The 25,094-nt window shown below is 47.0% G+C and overlaps 1 protein-coding gene across 3 annotated transcripts; it reads right to left on the bottom strand.

Moving 5' to 3' along the window:
• Positions 1–1,554: 1,554 nt before the first annotated feature.
• On the bottom strand, positions 1,555–22,549 carry TMEM209 (transmembrane protein 209). 3 transcript variants are annotated; one of them, XM_028746363.2, is made up of 16 exons: positions 22,448–22,549; positions 19,872–19,991; positions 19,650–19,789; positions 19,064–19,122; positions 16,888–17,019; positions 15,503–15,744; positions 14,221–14,425; positions 13,270–13,445; positions 11,982–12,053; positions 11,259–11,355; positions 10,824–10,949; positions 9,662–9,759; positions 9,013–9,127; positions 8,062–8,159; positions 4,582–4,655; positions 1,555–3,543 (listed from the first exon to the last, which is right to left on the bottom strand). In XM_028746363.2, exons 3-16 carry the CDS (start codon positions 19,784–19,786, stop codon positions 3,489–3,491), a joined length of 1,686 nt encoding a protein of 561 aa, XP_028602196.2. In that variant the 5' UTR covers positions 19,787–19,789; positions 19,872–19,991; positions 22,448–22,549; the 3' UTR covers positions 1,555–3,488. The 3 variants fall into 3 exon arrangements, with proteins under 3 accessions (XP_028602196.2, XP_028602195.2, XP_028602201.2); XM_028746362.2 differs by having other exon boundaries at positions 19,872–19,994; positions 22,448–22,540; XM_028746368.2 differs by having other exon boundaries at positions 19,886–19,994; positions 22,448–22,540.
• Positions 22,550–25,094: the final 2,545 nt, after the last annotated feature.

The following is a 25,094-nucleotide window of genomic DNA, read 5'->3' as shown; positions in this document are numbered from 1 at the left end:
CTGTGTTGGCATAACCCACAGGTCTTCTGCTAGTTCAGGTTTTGAGCTCACATTAATTTAGGGAAATGAAGTATCACCACACTTTTACAGGTGTGAATCTCTTACTGAGCTAGATTCCTGTTACATGGAATCTCACACCTGGGCAATCAAAATGGATCTGGCTCACAGCAGTGGTCACCAAAAATCTTGTACAGACACGATCAGTGAACCACAGACCTCCCCACTCTGTACAAACTCATGATGTACTGAGGCCAACAATAAATCTACCAGTATGTGGACCCTGCTATACAGACACTTTCGGCCTCAATGTGTTTTCTGCTTCTGTAGTTTTCCAATTTCCATATTTGTCCAAACTCATACACTTATCTCCCATTTTGGTTGTTGCTGCTACATGTAGGTCTCGCTAACATGTTCTAAATCTTAAGTTGATGTGAAAAATCATCAAAATAGAATACATTCCAAGAGCTCACCAGTGACATAATTCCTTCTTCTGTATAGCCAGCAAGACTGTATCTGCCAGGGACTGAGCTTTCAAGGGCTGACAACCCTGTACAAATCTGTACCAGGATACCAAAACAGTGAGACAAAAGACTCTGGCAGCCAGACTGAATGGTCATTTTTCTCTGCAGTTGCCAAAGAGGAAGCCTGGATGGTTTTCAAAAGGTTTGCGGGCAGGTAGTAGCCTTTAAAAAAGCAGCAGGTAATGTATTGAAGCAGGAAAAGGCAGAGGGAATATTTGTTTTAAGCCGGAGAAGAGGAGCACATTTTTCTCTTAAGGGTCAGTCAGCCCACTCTGGGGTTCATTTTTACCAAGATCAAGGCTGGCAAATTACACTGAGAAAAGCTGCACTTTACGTAGGGTTTCCATCCTGCAATTATTACCCATGCTTAAAAAAAAACCAAGCCTCAAGTCAACCCTTAAAATATCTTGATAGGTATATATGAAGAGCATTCAAATTTAGCTTTCAGCCCCTCAGAACATCTGTCATATTGTAAAACGACTGGCCCAAGGGAACTGGGCAGTCACTAGGAGGGACCAAGAACCACAGAGGTCCTTGCCAAAGCCAGCTGCCTAGGGACAACCCAATTGGTGGGCATATCATGTGGGCTACTGGCTGCCTTTACGGTCTAGACAAGCTGTGCTTGAGGAGGCTGAAGTTAACAGTCGTCTTCTCAGAGTACAGTGGTAACTTAGCTCTCATGAGTCTATCTCATATATTAGTTTCACCTTTTAAGTTGAATTACTGAAATAAATGAACTTTTCCACGATATTCTAATTTTCCGATTTTCACCTGTAAGGTATCAAGGGAATCCTTTTCCGAGTTTCACCTGTAAATAGAATGGCTGCCTAGGAAGCTAAAGGTACAAGGCAGGAATGGGATTCCTGGAAGGCAGCTGCCATCTCCTCTGGCCAGCACTGCCAATGATCAGCGTGATGCTGGGAATTGTAGTACTGTACAACATTATCCGACGGACCACAGGTTTTGTGACGTGAGAGGACAGGCGAAAAAGAGGGAAGAGAAAGGACCCAGAAAAGAGTCACACAGAAACAAATCAAAACAGACGTTTTAATGGCAGCACCAAGACAGGTGTCAACAAAGGTTTCAGCTCCCTGAGGAATGACTCGGATCAGAAAAACGTAACACACAAGCTGCTGTCACAGCAATAGGTCTTAAGACCAGTGGCTATGGAAGCAGAAGCAGCCACCCCTGCCATCTCACCAGCCTCTTCACTCCTGCAAAATCCAGCACAAACACACTTTGTCAAGGCAACAAAGGAAGCTTTGCTTACAAAATATGCCGCTCTGGGTCACAACAAGATATGTTGATATGTTGAGGGTTAGGGTTTCACAGAACTGAATGAAGAGATGCAGGGCTGCAGACCTCTAGCGGTAAATTAATTCAATTAGACCTACAAATTGTCCTGCGTGCTGTGGTTGCAAGGCAAATGAATTGTATTTTATGCTGAGAGTTAGGGTTTGTTTTGGAACACCCTATTCTTTAAAAGAGGGTGCAGTTTTCTGAAATAGCTTTGTTGTCTGTCAAATGCCTGGGCACCAAGATGTACATACTAAGGTTGGGGAGCTTTTCGCAGGGGAAGCCAATTTTAAAAAGGCGCAGCAATTGTTCCAGCCGCTACTTCCTTTCCAAAACCATCAGGCACACAGAGCAGCAAAATTGTTCACTTGCAAGGAAAGAGAAGTACAACTGCAGCCAAGATCTTTGCAGACTGGAAAGACCCCAGTGATGTGACTGGAAGCAGAATTCGTTCATTAAAACACATATATACCAGATTATCCAAAGGCATGTGGTGTCCAATCCATGCCAATCCTTCTCCCCCTCCACCACTCAGTCTTAATCTAGGAGGAAAAATAAACTACAGTGGCACCTTCGGTTGCGGATGGGATCTGTTCAGGAGCTCCGGTGGGATCCTGAGGTTTTCGCAACTGGAGGTTCCTGTTCTGCGCATGCGGCGAAACCCAGAAAAATACTTCCGGGTTTGCTGCATGCGTATCCCGAAGGATACGTAACCAGAGGTGCTCGTAAGTAGAGCTACCACTGTACTGGTTTATTTGGCAACAGGACTCATGGGGCAGTTTTGCTGGAATGGCAGGGTGATGTTCCGCTCTTGTAGCTCTCTGCTTATCGGACTGCGTTGGGGAAGAAAGGCAGCAGCACTTCCATGCCATGAACTATTAGGGAAACCCCTACGCTTTAGATGCAGTTCACTTCGCAGAATCCCGTAGAAACATGAAATTTGAACCCCCCCCCCAACCCAAAATAACTACATCTCCCAAGGGCCCGGAGAAAAGGCCGTGTCAAAATGAGGTTTGCCTGCTGTTCTGTGCTGCTGATAGAGGAGCTGGAGTACTGTCACTTCAAAAAAGAAAAAAAGGCAACGTAGATCATACAAAGTCACTCGTGCGCTAGAGATGAAAGGCACATACCTTAGTAACCAAGACTCAAAAGAAACCTGATTTGATGTATTTCTGTGGTTTGGGGCCTTGTACTTAAGATATACTGATGTGACCTTTTTTTCTGACGTGGCAAAATGGAAGCAGCCTCCAAGAATTCACAGCCTCACTTGAACAGTTTGGATCCAATTCAGCAATGCATTATCGACTTGGTGCCATGCTTATATGAATCTCCAGAGGCAGGTGGTTTGTGTGGCAAACAGGCCTCCTGTTGTCGTCTAAAAGCAGCAGTCGCTTTCAACAGAATGATATCCAAAAAGGTAATTCAGTCCGTCTAGAAATGATGTAACTTTCCCACTGTGATCCTCAAGTCAAGTCATTCACAGAAACCATTTGGTTTTGATGCTGAAAGTTTCTCATTATTATTCCAAATACAGTTTTAAAAAAACAAATGTCTTGCTTTATATATCCAAACCATGCTTTCAAGGCACTAAGTTCAGCAAGCTGCTGAGTTCTCTTCCCAAACACAAGTCGGGGTGTTTCTCCCCACGTGTCCTGCGACAGGGACTGGAAGCTAGTCTCCAAAAATCCACAAAACGTTCACACCAGATAAGCCAAGATTGACCCGCCTGCAAAAAATAGTTGATGCATTTCATATCAAGACATGCAAGTTATACCATTCATCATAAAATAAGAAATTTAAAATGTTAAAGTCTCATTTGAAGCTGGTGCATCGGGAGCAGGGTTAAGCTAAACCCCTCCATTCGATAACCACTCTATAGAAATATTGCTATTGATACACAGAAGCCAATTCTAATGTCCGTGCTTATTTGATTAACTGGGCTTCATTCTCCTACTCCCACTTACGTGGCCACAGCCTAAGTCCCTCATTAGCAAGGTTTGTTCGTCAAGCCTCCACCCCAATACATGCACATGCCAGCAATAATAATAATAAATGGGGGCCACTCCACCTCATTTTCAGTCCTTCTTGCTAAATATTTCCACCTGCCATCCCTCCACACTCTACTGGCTAGTAACTGTTCTCTTCCCATTAATTTGATTTTGAATTGATTTTAGAATGAATTGATTTTAGAATGTATTTCAATTAACTGACTGTGATTTTATGCAAACTGCTATTTTTACTGTTAGCCACTCTGAGCCCAGCTTTGGCTGGGGAGGGCGGGATATAAATAGCATTTTATTATTATTTTATTATTATTAGTATTATTATTCCACCACTCTCCCCCTCCACCCTCAATGTGATGTGATAACCTCTCTTCTGGCAGGGAGCAGTTCACTTCTCCTTGTTTAGGGACATAGGAAGATGCCTTATGCTATTGCTGCCAGACTATTGGGTCCATATACAGTGGTACCTCGGGTCACATATGCTTCAGGTTACAAACTCGGCTAACCCAGAAATAGTGCTTCAGGTTAAGCTTCAGGATGAGAACAGAAATTGCGCGGCAGCAGCGGGAGGCCCCATTAGCTAAAGTGGTGCTTCAGGTTAAGAACAGTTTCAGGTTAGGAACGGACCTCCGGAACGAATTAAGTACGTAACCAGAGGTACCACTGTATCTTGGTACTGTCCACACTGATCGAGAGAAGCTATTCAGTGGATATTCCCAGCCCAGTGTTGGGTTCAGCAATACACAGAATGCCATACCTACCCAAGCATCCCAGATTCTTTAGTCTTTATGATGTACAGGAACATTAGCAAGGTGTGGAACAAGTTGTTTCTGCCCTAAATTGAAAGACAAAAGGGGTCCGAGTGAGCAGGAGGGGAGTCACGTGACAAAGACTTAAGACTATGTATTAGGGTCTGTTGCCCTCAGTATATGGAGTACTGTGTCCAGTTCTGGGCACCACAGTTCAAGAAGGACACTGACAAACTGGAACGTGTCCAGAGGAGGGCAACCAAAATGGTCAAAGGCCTGGAAACGATGCCTTATGAGGAACGGCTAAGGGAGCTGGGCATGTTTAGCCTGGAGAAGAGGAGGTTAAGGGGTGATATGATAGCCATGTTCAAATATATAAAAGGATGTCATATAGAGGAGGGAGAAAGGTTGTTTTCTGCTGCTCCAGGGAAGCGGACACGGAGCAATGGATCCAAACTACAAGAAAGAAGATTCCACCTAAACATTAGGAAGAACTTCCTGACAGTAAGAGCTGTTCGACAGTGGAATTTGCTGCCAAGGAGTGTGGTGGAGTCTCCGTCTTTGGAGGTCTTTAAGCAGAGGCTTGACAACCATATGTCAGGAGTGCTCTGATGGTGTTTCCTGCTTGGCAGGGGGTTGGACTCGATGGCCCTTGTGGTCTATTCCAACTCTATGATTCTATGATTCTATGATATTGTCAGATTGCAATACTGGAATTGCTTGCACCTCTGTAAGACCACTATGCACACACCTGGTTGGGTCAACTGAGAATCTAGTGCACAATACAGCATCTCCCAGACCCGAAAGCGGCTATACTTTTGGATAGCTTAAGCATGAACTATTTTTCTCCCCTGAAGCTTCCTAAGTATCCTATACATTAAATGTGAGCTCATTCCCAGGAATGCGGGCCCTTATGCAGTCGAGGCTGCACCATCCACATCCAAGAGGGAGGGGTCAGCAGGTTCCCTCAGGGAAGCCCCAAGGGCTGCAGAAGTAACCAAAAAATATTCAGGGGAAAACTACCTCCAAAACGCCAAAAAGCTGAAAACAGACCGATGAGGCTGAAAACACACCAATGGGAACTAAGCAAACTCAGTGACTGCATGCTGGTTGACAATTAGGGGAAAGAAACAGAAAATTCAGGAGGGGAGCGGGAAATGTCATGTAGAAGCTTTAGAAAAGGGAATTCTGGACAGCAGTACTCCATACCACAACATTTTGTTGCAGGGTTTGTCGCTTATAAGGAAGGGTAACTGGCAAGCCTCTTTAATGGAGACGACCAGTACTTTGCTCCCTTCTCCCAGCCACAGACGCATCACCGAGGAAGACAGGTGACGGCTCAACAGGTGTGTGGAGACCAATGCCACGAAAATATCCTGTACATCAGACGGCTCATTTCCCCACCCACTGGACGCCCCCCTAGCAGTTTTGGAACACCACCCGCGGCAGCTAAAAAAGCCAATGCAATTCTGGGCTGCATCAATAGGAGTATAGCATCTAGATCAAGGGAAGTAATAGTGCCACTGTATTCTGCTCTGGTCAGACCTCACCTGGAGTACTGTGTCCAGTTCTGGGCACCACAGTTCAAGAAGGACACTGACAAACTGGAACGTGTCCAGAGGAGGGCAACCAAAATGGTCAAAGGTCTGGAAACGATGCCTTATGAGGAACGGCTAAGGGAGCTGGGCATGTTTAGCCTGGAGAAGAGGAGGTTAAGGGGTGATATGATAGCCATGTTCAAATATATAAAAGGATGTCATATAGAGGAGGGAGAAAGGTTGTTTTCTGCTGCTCCAGGGAAGCGGACACGGAGCAATGGATCCAAACTACAAGAAAGAAGATTCCACCTAAACATTAGGAAGAACTTCCTGACAGTAAGAGCTGTTCGACAGTGGAATTTGCTGCCAAGGAGTGTGGTGGAGTCTCCGTCTTTGGAGGTCTTTAAGCAGAGGCTTGACAACCATATGTCAGGAGTGCTCTGATGGTGTTTCCTGCTTGGCAGGGGGTTGGACTCGATGGCCCTTGTGGTCTATTCCAACTCTATGATTCTATGATTCTATGATATTGTCAGATTGCAATACTGGAATTGCTTGCACCTCTGTAAGACCACTATGCACACACCTGGTTGGGTCAACTGAGAATCTAGTGCACAATACAGCATCTCCCAGACCCGAAAGCGGCTATACTTTTGGATAGCTTAAGCATGAACTATTTTTCTCCCCTGAAGCTTCCTAAGTATCCTATACATTAAATGTGAGCTCATTCCCAGGAATGCGGGCCCTTATGCAGTCGAGGCTGCACCATCCACATCCAAGAGGGAGGGGTCAGCAGGTTCCCTCAGGGAAGCCCCAAGGGCTGCAGAAGTAACCAAAAAATATTCAGGGGAAAACTACCTCCAAAACGCCAAAAAGCTGAAAACAGACCGATGAGGCTGAAAACACACCAATGGGAACTAAGCAAACTCAGTGACTGCATGCTGGTTGACAATTAGGGGAAAGAAACAGAAAATTCAGGAGGGGAGCGGGAAATGTCATGTAGAAGCTTTAGAAAAGGGAATTCTGGACAGCAGTACTCCATACCACAACATTTTGTTGCAGGGTTTGTCGCTTATAAGGAAGGGTAACTGGCAAGCCTCTTTAATGGAGACGACCAGTACTTTGCTCCCTTCTCCCAGCCACAGACGCATCACCGAGGAAGACAGGTGACGGCTCAACAGGTGTGTGGAGACCAATGCCACGAAAATATCCTGTACATCAGACGGCTCATTTCCCCACCCACTGGACGCCCCCCTAGCAGTTTTGGAACACCACCCGCGGCAGCTAAAAAAGCCAATGCAATTCTGGGCTGCATCAATAGGAGTATAGCATCTAGATCAAGGGAAGTAATAGTGCCACTGTATTCTGCTCTGGTCAGACCTCACCTGGAGTACTGTGTCCAGTTCTGGGCACCACAGTTCAAGAAGGACACTGACAAACTGGAACGTGTCCAGAGGAGGGCAACCAAAATGGTCAAAGGCCTGGAAACGATGCCTTATGAGGAACGGCTAAGGGAGCTGGGCATGTTTAGCCTGGAGAAGAGGAGGTTAAGGGGTGATATGATAGCCATGTTCAAATATATAAAAGGATGTCATATAGAGGAGGGAGAAAGGTTGTTTTCTGCTGCTCCAGAGAAGCGGACACGGAGCAATGGATCCAAACTACAAGAAAGAAGATTCCACCTAAACCTTAGGAAGAACTTCCTGACAGGAAGAGCTGTTCGACAGTGGAATTGGCTGCCAAGGAGTGTGGTGGAGTCTCCTTCTTTGGAGGTCTTTAAGCAGAGGCTTGACAACCATATGTCAGGAGTGCTCTGATGGTGTTTCCTGCTTGGCTGGGGGTTGGACTCGATGGCCATTGTGGTCTCTTCCAACTCTATGATTCTATGACCACCCAATTTCTTCTGCGCTGCTCCGCTGTCCCGGAGGCACCAATGGGAAAGTTGCTGCATTCTTACCTTTGGTAGACTGTAGACTTGTCGCTGGTAAATAAGTTCATAGTGGGGAGGGTTGACGCTACTCTGGTAGATGCAAAACAAGTTTTCGTTGGAGACGTCTGTGAACAACAAGTTCATATTTTGCCTTGATTAACGGAGTTATTTGGCTGATGACAAGTGGTAAAAGGTAAAGGGACCCCTGACCATTAGGTCCAGTCGTGGCCGACTCTGGGGTTGCGGTGCTCATCTCGCTTTATTGGCCGAGGGAACCAGCGTGCGGCTTCTGGGTCATATGGCCAGCATGACTAAGCCGCTTCTGGCGAACCAGAGCAGTGCACGGAAACGCCGTTTACCTTCCCGCCGGAGAGGTACCTATTTATCTACTTGCACTTTGACATGCTTTCAAACTGCTAGGTCGGCAGGAGCAGGGACTGAGCCACGGGAGCTCACCCCGTCGCGGGGATCTGAACCGCCGACCTTCTGATCGGCAAGTCCTAGGCTCTGTGGTTTAACCCACAGAGCCACCCACGTCCCTTGATGACAAGTGGTAGAGGGAGGGAAATAATATCCAGCCATTTCCCCTTCGGCCCCCCCGAAACAACTCTGCAAAACCTCAGGAGCAGATCGGGTGGGGCGCTGCTGGGGGGGGGGGGGAAGAATGGCCGGAAATTCCTTCTCTCCCCGGTCCACTGATGGAGGCCTTACTGTCAGCTGAGCATCACCACTGGATACAACCCCGTGTGTTTGTTTATATAAAGTAAGATAATGCTACTCAACCCACAGCTTGTGGGACACTGCTGGATGTATCTAAAGGCCATACTCAAAAAGTTTTATGAGGCTCCAATATGCATACAGAGCTCCATGTACACAAAGGCATCCCTGCTTGTGTGGAGCTTCCTCTGCTCTCGTGATCAACCATCATCAATGAGTTAGTCCCACCCAGTTCATAAAATGCTATAAGAGCCCCATTACCTGGCTTATCAGGCATTTGGATGAAATGTTGGGAGGTGAATGTTTTGCCATCGGGATATTTTGGATGAGGTGGCAGCCTGGAGTCAAGGTATGTGCAGAACACGTGCATGATAATCTGAAGAAAGGGAAAGAAATGAATTTCCTCACCATCATTGGAAAGAAAATATCCCTAGAATAAGCCATAAATTCACTCTTCTTCTTAATACAAAACACAACCCAGTTCCCAGGCAACTGAATAAAGAATGACATGAATATGACCCTTCCTAGCAAATACTTATATAGCAGCATTCAACCGAGCTGGGACAGAGCCAAACAAACTCCTTAATGTCTGCTAACGACTTACTGTGTTTGCATCACTTCAAATCAATTTTATTCTAGTGTTTCGAGAAAATGTAGAATTAAGTTTAAAAAATTCAAGGTCAGTCCAATACAGGCAACCTAGCAATCAGCTCAGATCCAGACAGAAAAGTTCGTACAAATGTGATAAGTTTCATGTAACCTCGTTTAAGCACAAGAGGACTAAAATTAATGGCATATAACCCCTGCTTCTGAATACTGCAATCTATGTTCCCATCTAATTCTTACCGCTGTTGCTGAGCCACGGAACCTTAATGGAATATATTCAGGGCAGACAACACACAAGACTTACTGCAGAGTCGGTGGGCAAATCAGTATCCCACTTCCGTGCTTTGAAGTCTCCGCCCCGATTCCACCGGAAAGAGCTCATGCACCCTCCTTGAGAAAGCTCTGTGGGTTGGCAGAATTGTACAGTACGTTATTTGGGGGCAGAACTGGAGGAAGATTTAACAAAAGAGATTCCGTTCCTGGAGCTTCAGTACCATTCAGTGACTGAAAGAGGCAGTTCTAAAAGAGGGCTGTTCCCTTCAACACCTGTGCTCTCCTGGTGCTCTCCAGATGTTTTGGACGATGGCGCTGATGGGAGTTGTAGAGAGCTAGGTTGGCAAAGGCTGGTTTAGAATGATATACCTGAAGGAGCATCTCCACCCCCATCATTCTGCCCGGACACTGAGGTCCAGCTCCGAGGGCCTTCTGGCAGTTCCCTCACAGTGAGAAGCAAAGTTACAGGCAACCAGCCAGAGGGCCTTCTCGGTAGTGGCGCCCGCCCTGTGGAACACCCTCCCACCAGATGTCAAAGAGAAAAACAACTACCAGACTTTTAGAAGACATCTGAAGGCAGCCCTGTTCAGGGAAGCTTTTAATGTTTAATAGGTTTTTGTATTTTAATATTTTGTTGGAAGCCGCCCAGAGTGGCTGGGGAAACCCAGCCAGATGGGCGGGGTATAAATAAATAATAATAATAATTACTATTACAGTGGTACCTTGGGTTAAGTACTTAATTCGTTCCGGAGGTCTGTACTTAACCTGAAACTGTTCTTAACCTGAAGCACCACTTTAGCTAATGGGGCCTCCTGCTGCCGCCACGCCGCCAGAGCACGATTTCTTTTCTCATCCTGAAGCAAAGTTCTTAACCTGAAGCACTATTTCTGGGTAAGCGGAGTCTGTAACCTGAAGCGTATGTAACCCGAGGTACCACTGTATTATTATTAGATCATTTGGTTTCAGCCTGGGGAAAACTTCATGGGGATCACCATTAAGTGCTACACTGCCAATCTGTAATATTGTTGTTTGAAACTCAGACCCTCCTTCCACTACCACACCTCTGCCTTAGCAGAGACCAAAGTGCAAGTGCAGCGGCCTTGCTGATGCAACAGCAGCTTGCTGAAAACCAATGCTAATTATAACTAGTGTAAAAAAGCCCCCAAATGCACACCAGCACCTTGACTCTTTACCTTTGATCCTTTCAACCAAATATTCCTGGTTTGGTGTAAGGTCCAGGTACTGCACTATTGTGTTCAGTGTGGGAATGAGTGGCGCTTTAACCAGGGCTGCTTGCTTCAGACTGCTGATACTGGCATCTGCAAAAACAAAAGGCCATGAGCCCGCCAGACAGGAAAAGCCCCAAAAGTTCTAAGATAAGTCATGATAAGGGCTGCTCGCTTCCTTTTATTTAATCTGCAAGGTTATGTTCTGCTACCCACAAACATGCAAATTTATCTGTACAGTGTCCCGGTAGATCACAACAACCTGATCCGACTCTACCTCTAAATCTAAACAAATGTGGCGTCCAAAGGGTGTTCCCAGGTATTACCAAATGGTAAAAATAGTGGGCTATTTCCCCTTCAACAGGAGATAACAGACCACAAGTTTTATGTAAGTCAACGTACCTCCAATTTGCAACTCTGGACACCCCATTCTCCGCATCTGAGTGCTCACAGACTCAATCTCCTGAACGAGGGGCACTAAAATTGTTTCATTGATCCACTAAATGGCAGAAAGAAAGAAAGAAAGAAAGGTAAGTTGAACTGCGTCTTGGGCTTTCAAGCACTTTCAGTTTGTCCCACAGAGCAATCTGTCAGTTATCCCTACTTAGCTTAATTTGACTATTTACAGTATTTTTGCCCTATAGGACGCACTTTTCCCCCTCCAAAAATGAAGGGGAAATGTGTGTGCGTCCTATGGGGCGAACACAGGCTTTCGCTGAAGCCTGGAGAGGGAGAGGGGTCGGTGCGCACCAACCCCTCTCGCTCTCCAGGCAGCTCTGCGCAACCCTCGGGAGACCGGCGCGACTTTGCGCCGGGCTCCCAAGGACTGCGCAGAGCTGCCTGCAGTCCCGGGCTTCGCGCAGCTCTGTGCAGCGCTAGGGAGCCCGGCGCAACTTCCTGCCGGGCTCCCTAGGCTTGTGGATAGCAGGCTGTTCTCAGGGCTGGGGTTGGGGGAAGCCAGTCCCGCGCCTGGGGGGGGATAATTTTTTTTCTTTATTCCCCCCCCCCCAAAAAAAACTAGGTGCGTCCTATGGGGCGGTGCGCCCTATGGGGTGAAAAATACGGTACCCCCAAATCAAATAAGAAGTCACACATTTGATTTCAAAGGCCAGCAGTAGAACTCACATTTCTGAATTTAGCAGTCCAGGAGTCCATGTGATCCAGAAGTTGCCTACTCATTGACACTCTTGCCCAAACCTGAATGAGAAAACCAGATGGTCTCAGTATGTCAACTCAGTCCAGTCATTGTATGATTATTATTTAAATACTTGTATCTTCTTGAAACATAGTAAGCAAATTATAAAGTCGCAGGTCCTATAAACTTTTTATTTTATCTATACCCCGCCCACTTAAAAACAAAATAAATCATCAAGCAATAATAACAATCAGATCAAATACAAAAAGTCACAATAGCTTTAAAATAAACAACTTCTATCAAACAAAGCAGTATCAATAACCCATTAGAATCTAATAGTAAACAACTATTACTCCTCCCAAATGCACGAGCCAATGCAATTTTACTCTGAATTCCGTCTTCCACTCCCAATGGGGTTCACTATTAAGTACATGCACTTGTAGTGATTTGCCACTAACGTGTACAGTGGTACCTCGGGTTACATACGCTTCAGGTTCCAGACTTCGCTAACCCAGAAATAGTACCTTGGGTTAAGAACTTTGCTTCAGGATGAGAACAGAAATCGTGCTCCGGCGGCGCGGCAGCAGCGGGAATCCCCATTAGCTAAAGTGGTGCTTCAGGTTAAGAACAGTTTCAGGTTAAGAACGGACCTCTGGGACGAATTAAGTACTTAACCCGAGGTACCACTGTAATGACTCTAGAGCACTCATTTTCAGCTGGTGGGTTAGGACCTGAACTAAGTTGAGTAGCACTAAAGGTAAAGGTAAAGGGACCCCTGACCATTAGGTCCAGTCGTGGCTGACTCTGGGGTTGCGGCGCTCATCTCGTTTTACTGGCCGAAGGAGCTGGCGTACAGCTTCCTTCCGGGTCATGTGGCCAGCATGACTAAGCCGCTTCTGGCGAAGCAGAGCAGCGCATGGAAACGCCGTTTAGCTTTCCACCGGAGCGGTATCTATTTATCTACTTGCACTTTTGACGTGCTTTCGAACTGCTAGGTTGGCAGGAGCAGGGACCGAGCAACGGGAGCTCACCCCGTCGCGGGGATTCGAACCACCAACCTTCTGATCAGCAAGTCCTAGGCTCTGTGGTTTAACCCACAGCATCACCCGCATAGCACTACCACCATATAAATATATCAGGGGAGGTAGAGGGGGGTCCCCAAAAGCATGTTTGGGTTAAATGTGGGTCTGGATGTGAAAAGGTTGAAGACTGATGCTCTGGAGACGCCATTCAGAAGGAAACAATCCCCTACTGCCCCGATGCCAATCTTCCATTTACCTCTTCAGCGACCTGCTTGGAGCTCAACTCAGCTTCATCTTTGTGGGCCGATGGGGCTTGGGACCTGCAGGCAGGTTGGTACTGGAATTTCCTGAGCATCTGGGCATAGTCTGCCATGGACCGGCTGTAGTTCCAAAAGGTTGGGCTGCTAGAAGGAGAACTGGAATCTGTGCTTCCTGTAAAAGGTAAAGGACCCCTGGACGGTTAAGTCCAGTCAAAGGCAACTATGGGGTTGCGGCGCTCATCTCGCTTTCAGGCCGAGGGAGATAGCGTTTGTCCACAGACAGCTTTCCAGGTCATGTGGCCAGCAGGACTAAACCTCTTCTGGCGCAATGAAACCCCGTGACAGAAACCAGAGCACACAGAAATGCTGTTTTTACCTTCCCGCTGCAGCGGTACCTGTTTATCTACTTGCACTGGTGTGCTTTCGAACTGCTAGGTTGGCAGAAGCTGGGACAGAGCAACGGGAGCTTACCCCGTCACAGGGATTTGAACCACCAACCTTCTGATCGGCAAGCCCAAGAGGCTCAGTGGTTTAGACTACAGCGCCACCGTGTGCTCCCTGTAATTACCGTACTATTTGCTCTATAAGACTCACTTTTTCCCTCCTAAAAAGTAAGGGGAAATGTGTGTGCGTCTTATGGAGCGAATGCAGGCTGCGCACTATCCCAGAAGCCAGAACAGCGAGAGGGATCGCTGCTTTCGCTGTGCAGCGATCCCTCGTTGTTCTGGCTTCTGAGATTCAGAATATTTTTTTCTTGTTTTTCTCCCCCAAAAACTAGGTGCGTCTTATGGTCTGGTGCATCTTATAGAGCGGAAAATACGGTATTGAACCACAAGCATGCAAAAGAAATTGTGGGAACTGGCTGGCAAAGCTTTTATAGCTATGGGCACATGCGAATACTCCATCAGGTGGGGCGGAAGACATTGTTTACATGGAGAATTGCTTACCCAACTGAACTCTGTGCAGCTTCTCCTCCTCGCTTCGAAGGAAGTTGTCCAGAGACCTGAGGTCCGTCATATAGTCTTCCTTGCCAGTAGGGGAATTGTATACAGTTGGCGAAGAGCGATACCGTGACCTCATTCCACTGCTATCCATTGGGCCGATGCTGGTGGGGTATGGTGAAGTGCTTGGGGAAGGGCTAAAAGGGGGGACCTGGGCAAAACAAAATGGAATATACAGATGATAGATAGATAGATAGATAGATAGATAGATAGATAGATAGATAGATGATAGATAATTTATTATGGTCGGGGACCAGCTTATAAAACACACTTGGGGGTACAGTCCCAAAAGGAAAACAAACAATTAAAACAATGTACAACAATAAATTTAAATTTTATAAATGCAATAAGCATATAGACACTTAAAACTTTAAGATAAACTACTGCAGAGAGCTGACCCAGAATTACCCACGGAACAATGTTTGGGGATTTTCTTAACGAACTAGTTTGAGTCGGGGGATGGTCTGCGCCTACAGATCTGTACACAGAATCTGGCGACCATCCGGGTTGTCTTCTGATCTTTGCCAAACAGGAAAAGGTCGAATTTTTGCTTTTCTGGGAGGTCAGCGAGCCTCACCAATAGGGGATCAATGGTCTCACTACGTGCCTCTTCATAGAAGGGACATCTAAAGAACAAGTGCTCTGGGCTTCCTATCTCCCTGGAATATACTGGGACTCCCAACACGTGGATGAGTGATCTCTCCCCATTTATTTTCCATCAGAGAGCTGCAAAGTTGTTGTTGTTGTTTTTTAAAGAAACAATAACTTTTGTTCATGCCTCTGGCACTTGGCCCAAAGGGGGTACAAAAGCAGGGGAAATCTGGAAAGGATTCCACCTCTGCGTTGCAAACAGGATAAGCTCATGTCATCTGAGGCAGTTGAAATCAAAGCCATGTTGGAGCAGGGAAGCGGCCCTGAGTGCTCCCTGGAAGGACAGATCCTGAAGCTGAGGCTCCAATACTTTGGCCACCTCATGAGAAGAGAAGACTCCCTGGAAAAGACCCTGATGTTGGGAAAGATGGAGGGCACAAGGAGAAGGGGACGGCAGAGGACGAGATGGTGGGACAGTGTTCTCGAAGAGACCAGCATGAGTTTGACCAAACTGCGGGAGGCAGTGGGAGACAGGAGTGCCTGGCGTGCTCTGGTCCAGGGGGTCATGAAGAGTCGGACACGACTAAACAACAACAAAAGTATTCTAGGAGAAGAGACTATTGAGAAAGCTCTGTACCTTGCTATAGCAGCTGCCTGGGGAGTAGCTCATAGCAGCACTGTAAGAACCAGAGCTGCTGCCCGACAGAGCCTGGAGCTGAGGGCTATAGCCGGACATGCAGCTGGAGGAAAATTTTGGGCTGGCACTAGGCGAGCGGGAAGGGCTGTAACTCAGCACGCTCTGCCCCTGGATGGGGGGAGAAGGTGTCGAAGGAGGAGTTTTCTTTGGCGTCAGCTCACGGGGTGGAGTGGTCTGGACAGCTGAAATTGAAAATTTTAAATATATTTTTAAGCTTTAGAAAGTTTCTGCACCTTTACACAGCCCAACAGGAAAGCAACAAGAATCCCCCGGCAGCATATGAATCAATCTGGCTAACCTGATTCAAAAATACACACTCACACCCCACTCACACACAAATACAATTCTCACTACAGCCAACCGAAGTCAACCAATCACACCCTAAGCCACACCCAACCTCTCTCACCACCAAGGAAATACAACATGTGAATAGTAAGAGAACCCATACAAGTAACGCAGACACAACCCCTCACACACACTACATAGAATAATAGAAGGATAACCACCCCACCCGCCACTCCTCCTCTTCCCTTCCTTCTTTTTCCTCCTAATTATTTAAACCAATTCATAAACCAAGAACTTATCCTCTCACCACTAATAATGAAATATATTTTCCCACATTTATTACACTATTTTTGTGATATACATCCCACAGGATCGTATATATGTCGAGGAACTCAGCCATTTTATTTGCTTTTTAAATTTTCTGCTCTTCGTGGTGTATGTTGCAGAGAAACTTGGCGGGCGACAACAGGCTCCTGGCGGCACACCAAGCACAGCTACAGGTAAGATCAGGTAAAAAGGTGAAGGGCCCCTGACTATTAGGTCCAGTCATGGCCGACTCTAGGGTTGCGGCGCTCATCTCGCTTTATTGGCCGAGGGAGCTGGCGTACAGCTTCCGGGCCATGTGGCCAGCATGACTAAGCTGCTTCTGGAGAACCAGAGCAGTGCACGGAAACGCCGTTTACTTTCCCACTGAAGCGGTACTTGTCTACTTGTACTGGTGTGCTTTCAAACTGCTAGGTTGGCAGGAACAGGGACCGAGCAACGGGAGCTCACCCCGTCGCGGGGATTCTAACCGCCAACCTTCTGATCGGCAAGTCCTAGGCTCTGTGGTTTAACCCACAGCGCCACCCGCATCCCATGAGATCAGGTACTCCCACCCTTGCCCTCCTCAACAAGATGATCTGTCAAATACATGACTCTCCCCATAGAAAATATCAACTACACACCACTTCCATTGTGTCAGTATTTGCATGGGTGCTCCAAATGTTTTGAATAAGTTACTTGAATTGCTTGAGTTGTTTTTAAATCTGCATTCCTACCTGCATTCTGCAACCCCAGGAGTGTCTGCTGTCCAGGACTCATCACCAAGCTGGTGGGGGCCATAGTATATTTAAAATACCTCCAGAAGTCAAATAAGGCATTAAGGCTGAACAAAGACGCAAATCCAAGTTCTAGAACCAAGCAGAAGATTACAATGAGAGTTTGTGAATGGCATGAGACTGGTCACAATTTACACAGCCAGCCACTCATCGGTTTTATTGCACGAAAGATGCTGGTTTCACCAGGTAATCGGGATTATCAAAATATTTGAACAATCAAGAAATTCAGTATGAAAAGTTTCGGTCTGTAGGAGAAAAGGTACATGGAAATTCCAATCTCACTGAATTTATGGAGTTGCCTGGCAACCAGAGCAGTCAAGGGCAATTAATACTTTATAATTTGTCACATATATATGCACTTAGCAACTCACAGAAATGGTCTAACCAGAGTTAGCACCAGTCAAGGATGATGGCACTTGTAATGCTGAACTATTTTTAAGGGAACGAAAGGGAAGAAATTTGCACCAAGGTGTGGTGGCGGGGAGAGGCTGGAGGGAGGAGAGGTGCAGCCCTGAAGCTAACTCCTGAAACACAGACCAGAGTTTGCAGGAAGCTAGTGTTGCGTCTGCACCTGACCATGTTTACCTAATATGGATGGAACCTAGACGGAGGGATAAGCAAGCATGGGGACAGCGAGGCGGCTTTAAACCCTACAATATGGCTTTATACCCTTGTGAGGAATGGTTGAGGGAGCTGGGCATGTTTAGCTTGGAGAAGAGAAGGCTGAGAGGTAATAGAAGTCCATCTTTATCTGCAGGGATGTCAAAAGGAGCAAGCTTTTCTCCTGCTCCAGAGAGGAGGACTCAAACTACAAGAAAGGTTTCAGCTAAACATTAGGAAAAACTTTTCAACATCTACATGCAGCCGCTGGGAGAGATCATCAGGGGGTTTGGGCTGGGTCTCCATCAATATGCAGATGATACTCAGCTCTACCTCTCTTTTAATTGAGAACCAGTGAAGGTCCTGTGTGAGTGTCTGGAGGTGGTTGGAGGATGGATGGTGGCTAACAGATTGAGGTTGAATCCTGACAAGACAGAAGTACTGTTTTGGGGGGACAGGGGGTGGGCAGGTGTGGAGGACTCTCTGGTCCTGAATGGGGTAACTGTGCCCCTGAAGGACCAGGTGCGCAGCCTGGGAGTCATTTTGGACTCACAGCTGTCCATGGAGGCACAAGTCAATTCTGTGTCCAGGGCAGCTGTTTACCAGCTCCATCTGGTACGCGGGCTGAGACCCTACCTGTCCATGGACTGCCTCGCCAGAGTGGTGCATGCTCTGGTTATCTTCCGCTTGGACTACTGCAATGCGCTCTATGTGGGGCTACCTTTGAAGGTGACCCGGAAACTACAACTAATCCAGAATGTGTCAGCTAGACTGGGGACTGGGAGCGGCCGCCAAGACCACATAACACCGGTCTTGAAAGACCTACATTGGCTCCCAGTACGTTTCCAAGCACAATTCAAAGTGTTGGTCTGACTTTTAAAGCCCTAAACGGCCTTGGTCCAGTATATCTGAAGGAGCGTCTCCACCCCCATCATTCTATCCGGACACTGAGGTGCAGCACCAAGGGACTTCTGGCGGTTCCCTCCCTGCGAGAAGCCAAGTTACAGGGAACCAGGCAGAGGGCCTTCTAGGTAGTGGTGCCCGCCCTGTGGAACGCCCTCCCACCAGATGTCAAAGAGAACAACAAGACTTTTTGAAGGCACCCCTGTTTAGGCAAGGTTTTCATGTTTGATGCGTTATGGTATTTTAATATTTTCCTGGAAGCCACCCAGATTTTTTTTGGGGGGGGGTGATAAATTATTAATATTAAAACTTTCAGACAGTAAAGGTTGTTCGACAGTGGAATGGACACCCTCAGAAGGTGGGGGACTCTCCTTCTTTATGAGGTTTTGAAAAAGAGGTTGAATGGCCATCTGCCAGGGATTCTTCAGCTGTGATGACAACACTGTAGAGGGTTGGGGTAGACGGCCCTTGAAACTCTACAATTCTGTGAAAAAATGAAACCCAGAGGATCACCTCCTCACTTACTTTTTCTCTCCCTAAAAGCATAAATGCAGAGACATCCCCAGTCCATTCAACCAACTTCTACATTCTTCTGGAGTTTCAAAGTACTTACCAACATACCACAGTAACCAGCACGAAATGTTATAATAGGAACTGATTAGTTTTCCAGACCTGGGGGGGGGGGGGGGGGAGGGAAGAGGGAGACAAAGGTCATTCACAGCCCTGCAGCATGGAAGCACCAACTACTTTTCAGTGAGTCACAATAAATAGCTCACTCCCCATGATGAAGATACAATTTCCCCCAGGATGAACTTTATGGCTGGATTTCCAGCACCTCACAGTGGCCTTCCCAATTCTCTCCTCCAAATCTGGGCTATGAGAGACTGGGGTCTTCCACCCAACAGTCATCTGCCAAAGCAGAGCAGATACGTTTACCCATTAATAACACCTTAAAATTTAATAGCATTTTGGAGCGTCAGAAAGCACTTCCACAAACATTTTCTCTGTCGTTTTTAAAACAGCCAAATACAGCAGTTCGATATCACCATCCCCTGTATGGCTGACACCAAGAGAAAGTGACTTGAAATCCTTTATGAACTCATGGGATGGTGAACGATGAATTCATGGGAGAAGCGGTGAACGTTTAGCTCACTGATGACAAGGATGCAGAATGAAGTTGGGGTGTTTGCCTCTCTTACATTTCAGTATAAATCATGCCAGCCATGGACAAGTTCAGAAGTCCCCATGCCAAGACAACTTTTTTTGCTTCAGTTTCTTTCCTCATCTCGATGGTTCTGTCAATGAGGGAAGCAGCTGGAACTTGTTCCCCCTTCATCGTCTGGAAAGAGCAGAGGGACAGTTAGTTATATGAGAACATTTACTTAACGTTCAAAGAAATTTCAGTGCTAATTCAAGTGCACCTTCTCCTGTTTACCCCAGGGTTGCCCAAAGCTGTGCGACCAGATGTCCCCTTCTTCCTTCGGAATCTTCTCAAGATGGTCTCTCAGCCTTCTACAGCAGATGGGGGGAGCCAATGGGGGCTGCTGGGAGAGGAAGGGGAAAGTCCGACTATACAAGCAGAAATTCCTTTCATAGAATTGTAGAGTTGGAAAAGACCTCCAAGGCTCACTTAGTCCAACCCCTTGCAATGCAGGAATCACAGCTATTACACTTGCAGATGGGAACTGCGGGATATCAGTTGTGCTTCCTTTAAAAGGTAAAGGGACCCCTGACCGTTAAGTCCAGTCGCGGACGACTCTGGGGTTGCGGTGCTCATCCCGCTTTATAGGCCGAGGGAGCCAGCGTTTGTCCGCAGGCAGCTTCCAGGTCATGTGGCCAGCATGACCAAGCCACTTCTGGCGAACCAGAGCAGTGCACGGAAATGCCGTTTACCTTCCCACCGGTGCGGTACCAATTTATCTACTTGCACTTTGACATGCTTTCGAACTGCTAGGTTGGCAGGAGCTGGGACCAAGCAATGGGAGCTCACCCCGTCGCGGGGATTCGAACTGCCAACCTTCTGATTGGCAAGTCCTAGGCTCAGGGGTTTAGACCACAGCGCCACCTGCATCCTTTATCTTGAGCCAAATTTTATATTGCAAGCTCCTCTCCTTGCATTCTGCACACTGATGATGCTATATAAATAAGTAGTAAAGAGAACACACTGAACTAAATATGAAGCTCCTTTTTACAGTAAGCAAACATTATAGGCGCACTTCAGTTGTTTGTCGTCAGGGACTTAAAAAGGCCTTAGCCCACCAGTGACTTTCCTTTGGGCCGCATAGCTGCAAAGCAATTTTCCCCACCAACATTACAAGGGTCTCTGTTCTGCACCCAGTGTTAATTTTGTCCCTTTGTCTTATCCCAAATGTCTTAATGCCATTTACAGAAACACATTCATGGATTAAATTTTGTTTCTATTGAACACCACACCGCCCTGTGATCTTCAGGAGAAGGGTGGTATGCAAATTTAATAAGCAACAATAGCAACATTAAGTCATTGGGCAGTTAATGAACACATTGAGTATTATTATTATTATTAGTTGCTTTACAGAAGGGAAAAAGCATTGAAACACCATAGAACAGTAAAAAATACAAGCAATTTAAAAGCAGGAGTTTTAAAAGACAGAAAGATGCTTTCAACTGGAATCTTGAGGCACAGTTCCATGCAAATAATGCACTCTTAACTGTTATTATTGTGATCATTATATAGTTATTTATACTCTGCCTCCCCGCCCCCCCCCCAGAAATTTACAGATAAGAACAGGGAGGTGTCAGTAAAGGGACCCCTGACCATTAGGTCCAGTCGTGGCCGACTCTGGGGTTGCGGCGCTCATCTCGCTTTACTGGCCGAGGGAGCCGGCGTACAGCTTCCGGGTCATGTGGCCAGCATGACTAAGCCGCTTCTGGTGAACCAGAGCAGCGCACGGAAATGCCGTTTACCTTCCCACCAGAGTGGTACCTATTTATCTACTTGCACTCTGACGTGCTTTCGAACTGCTAGGTTGGCAGGAGCAGGGACCGAGCAACGGGAGCTCACCACGTCGCGGGGATTCGAACTGCCGATCTTCTGATCGGCAAGTCCTAGGTTCTGTGGTTTAACCCACAGTGCCACCTGCGTCCCAATTAAACACATAAGCAAGTTAGATTGAAACATAGCTGAGTTGGTCAGAGTGTGGTGCTGATAGCACCAATGTTGCAGGTTCAGTCCTCGTATGGGAGAGCTGCCTATTCCTGCATTGCAGGGGGTTGAACTAGATGATCCCGGGGTCCCTTCCAACTCTACAATTCCACGATTCAAATAATTACAATAAAAACAGCATGCCGCCAGTCCCCTCATTAAAACAGTCGGTTCCCAAAAGAACGCTGGAACAGGAAGATCTCCTCCACCTGCAAAGCGGAGGGACGACAAGGAGGGCGCCAGGCTGGCTTCTCTTGGTAGGGAGTTCCACAGTTGCCTGGGAGAAGCCACCACCGAGAAGGCCCTCTCCCTTGTCCCCACTGAACGTGCCTGGGAGGGTGGCAGGATTGAGCCCAGGGCCTCCCCTGGGCAGATTCCCATGAGGGGAACACGGTCCCTCAGGCAACCTAAGCCTTATTAGCCCAAGCTGCCTCATAATGCCAGAGGGCCAGCCGGGCCCACACTTCCTGGTCCAGCTACCAGGAGGTGCCAGGGACTGATCCTGACACCGGCTGCTCTGCCCCCCAGCGAGAAATGGGGCGCCCCACGCGCTCCCCCTGGGGCAGGGGCAGCCTGAGGCCCTCCAGGCGCTGCTGGACTACAACTCCCATCATGCCTAGCTACTGGCCGTGCTGGCTGAGGCTCATGGGAGTTGGAGTCCGGCAGCCTCTAGGGCCCCAGGGTTAACCACTCCCGCCTCTGGGGCCCAACGGTAAACGGGGCCCCAGGGAGCGCATGCGCACCACTCACTCACCCCCCCAATTCAAAGGCAGACCGACCCCCTCAACTTCCCCGCGCTCGTTTCCCCTCACTTACCCCGGCGGCTCCTCGCGCGGCTTCGTTTTTAAAGCGCGCATGCGCAGCGGGGCAGGTTCCGTTTTTTTAAAAAAATCCAACCCTCTGACGACAGCAGAAGGGGATTGGCTCGCACCAATTGGAGGTGGGAGAAGACGGCGGAGGCGGGAGCTGTCGCCGGGGCGACGGAAGGGTGAAGGCGACGGTTGGCGGTTGCTCTCGCGCTCGGCTCCGATTGGGTCGCATCTGTTTTCCCCCCTCCCGCCCCCTTTATCGTCACGACGTGGCCCCTCCCCTCCCTCTATTAAGCCGGCCGGTCGCTTTCAAGTTTTGGCGGGAGAAACCGCTGAGGCGGAGCAAAGCTCTCTCTAGACGCCTCTCATATTATTATTATCACTTTAAAAATAAATAAATAAATCTTTGTTAATTTAAATTACACACATATACAAAGAATTTACAATCTCATACTACAAAAAGAAAATTAAAGAAAAAAGGATTAAGAAAAGAGAAAAGAAATTTAAAGAAAAAAGAATTAAGAAAAAAGAAAAGAAAATACAGAAAAAAGAAAGAAAAAGCAGATTTACCTGCATAAAAAACCTTAATCTTCCTAATTAATACTTAAATAAACACTTAAATAAAAAAGACATCTGACAAAACGAGTCTTCCAATCATTCTCATTGTACTGTCGTTTTTTCCGCAGTTTTGTATTCTTTAATATTGGCCCTGTCTACTCCACAAACAGTATTTTTTGGGTTTACAAGTATCACTCAAGTTCTGCTAATATGGTGTGGGTGGTACAATATGATCTTATAGAATCCTTAAATATTCTCCATTTTCCAAATATTTTCTGGTTCAATACTCCTCTAACTCTTTCCGTCAGTTATGCTAGTTGTAAATATCACATCACATATTTATACAGCGCTTGTTTCCCTGATAAGGACCCAAGGTGGCTTACAGATAAAAATGGGAACAGCTGAAAGAATCCTTAAAAAACAATGAAGCACTTTTGGTCATCTTAGCGTTCAGAAAGACATTAGAAAATAAAAAGGAACAGCTCCTAGCAGTGCTCAATTTGCAACACAGAACAGAGCTACTTTATAATATTCAGAGAGTTTAAAACAAGGCAGCTCCGTCAGAACATGAAGCATTCCCAAAATATGATTATAAACACGCCTCTTATATATGTGCCTTAAGTATGTAACAGTTTCACTCTTGCTCTCCTTTTGAAAAGATACCTATCCCTATTCTGAAAATAAAAATAAAACCATTTTGATACAGTACTACACTGAAATGTTTAAATGTTTCTTTTGATTGTCCTCGAATGAGGGCCTGGAGGCGGTTGGCGGCTAACAGATTGAGGATGAATCCTGACAAGACAGAAGTACTGTTTGGGGGGGACAGGGGGCAGGCAGGTGTGGGGGATTCCCTGGTCCTGAATGGGGCAACCAGGTGCGCAGCCTGGGAGTCATTTTGGACTCAGAGCTGTCCATGGAGGCGCAGGTCAATTCTGTGTCCAGGGCAGCTGTTTATCATCTCCATCTGGTATGCAGGATGAGACCCTCCCTGCCCACAGACTGTCTCACCAGAGTGGTGCATGCTCTGGTTATTTCCCGCTTGGACTCCTGCAATGCGCTCTACGTGGGGCTACCTTTGAAGGTGACCCGGAAACTGCAAAAGCCAGGGGCCAAAGCAGGCAGAGCAATGCCTGCGACTTTTACCTTTCTACCTTGGCCTCTGTTTCAAGCACACAAACATCAGAGGCTTCCAATCATCCTCTGCACAGGCAAGCAAAAGGCACAATCACACTTCAAGAATACGTTTCAGCTAAGCAGCAGCACTTTGAAGGCTACCTTTGAAGGTGACCCGGAAACTGCAACTAATCCAGAATGCGGCAGCTAGACTGGTGACTGGGAGCGGCCGCCAAGACCACATAACACCAGTCCTGAAATACCTACATTGGCTCCCAGTACGTTTCCGAGCACATTTCAAAGTGTTGGTGCCGACTTTGAAAGCCCTAAACAGCCTTGGCCCATTATTATTATTATTATTATTATTATTATTATTATTATTATTATTATTATTATTATACCTGAAGGAGCGTCTCCACCCCCATCGTTCAGCCCAGACACTGACGTCCAGCGCCAAGGGCCTTCTGGCGGTCCCCTCATTGCGAGAAGTGAGGTTACAGGGAACCAGACAGAGGGCCTTCTCGGTGGTGGCCCCCGCCCTCCCTTCAGATGTGAAGGAAATAAGCAGCTATCTTTAAAAGACATCTGAAGGCAGCCCTGTTTAGGGAAGTTTTTAATATTTAGTGCTGTATTGTTTTTAACACTCGATTGGGAGCAGCCCAGAGTGGCTGGGGAAACTCAGCCAGATGGGCGGGGTATAAATAATAAATTATTATTATTATTATTATTATTATTATTATTATTATTATTATTATTTAATACATGTGACAGACAAGCAAGCAAGCAAGCGTTCTTGATGGTGCACCAACAGAAACCGTCCCAATGAGAGTTGCTCAGGGCAGCGGCACCCTTCTCCCATTTCCTATCGCCACGGTTCTGAGAATGATGCGAGGAAAAGGTTCTGTTGGGTCCTGGCCCACGGCTTGTGAGGCAAACTCTGGTCAACAATCAGTTGCCAGGGTACCATGTTGCCGCTGTCT

This window comes from Podarcis muralis, chromosome 10 (genome assembly GCF_964188315.1).
Source record: "Podarcis muralis chromosome 10, rPodMur119.hap1.1, whole genome shotgun sequence".
Lineage (NCBI taxonomy): Eukaryota > Metazoa > Chordata > Lepidosauria > Squamata > Lacertidae > Podarcis > Podarcis muralis.
The sequence above is the reverse complement of the archived record's forward strand: the minus strand, read 5'-3'. Positions and strand labels throughout refer to the sequence as shown.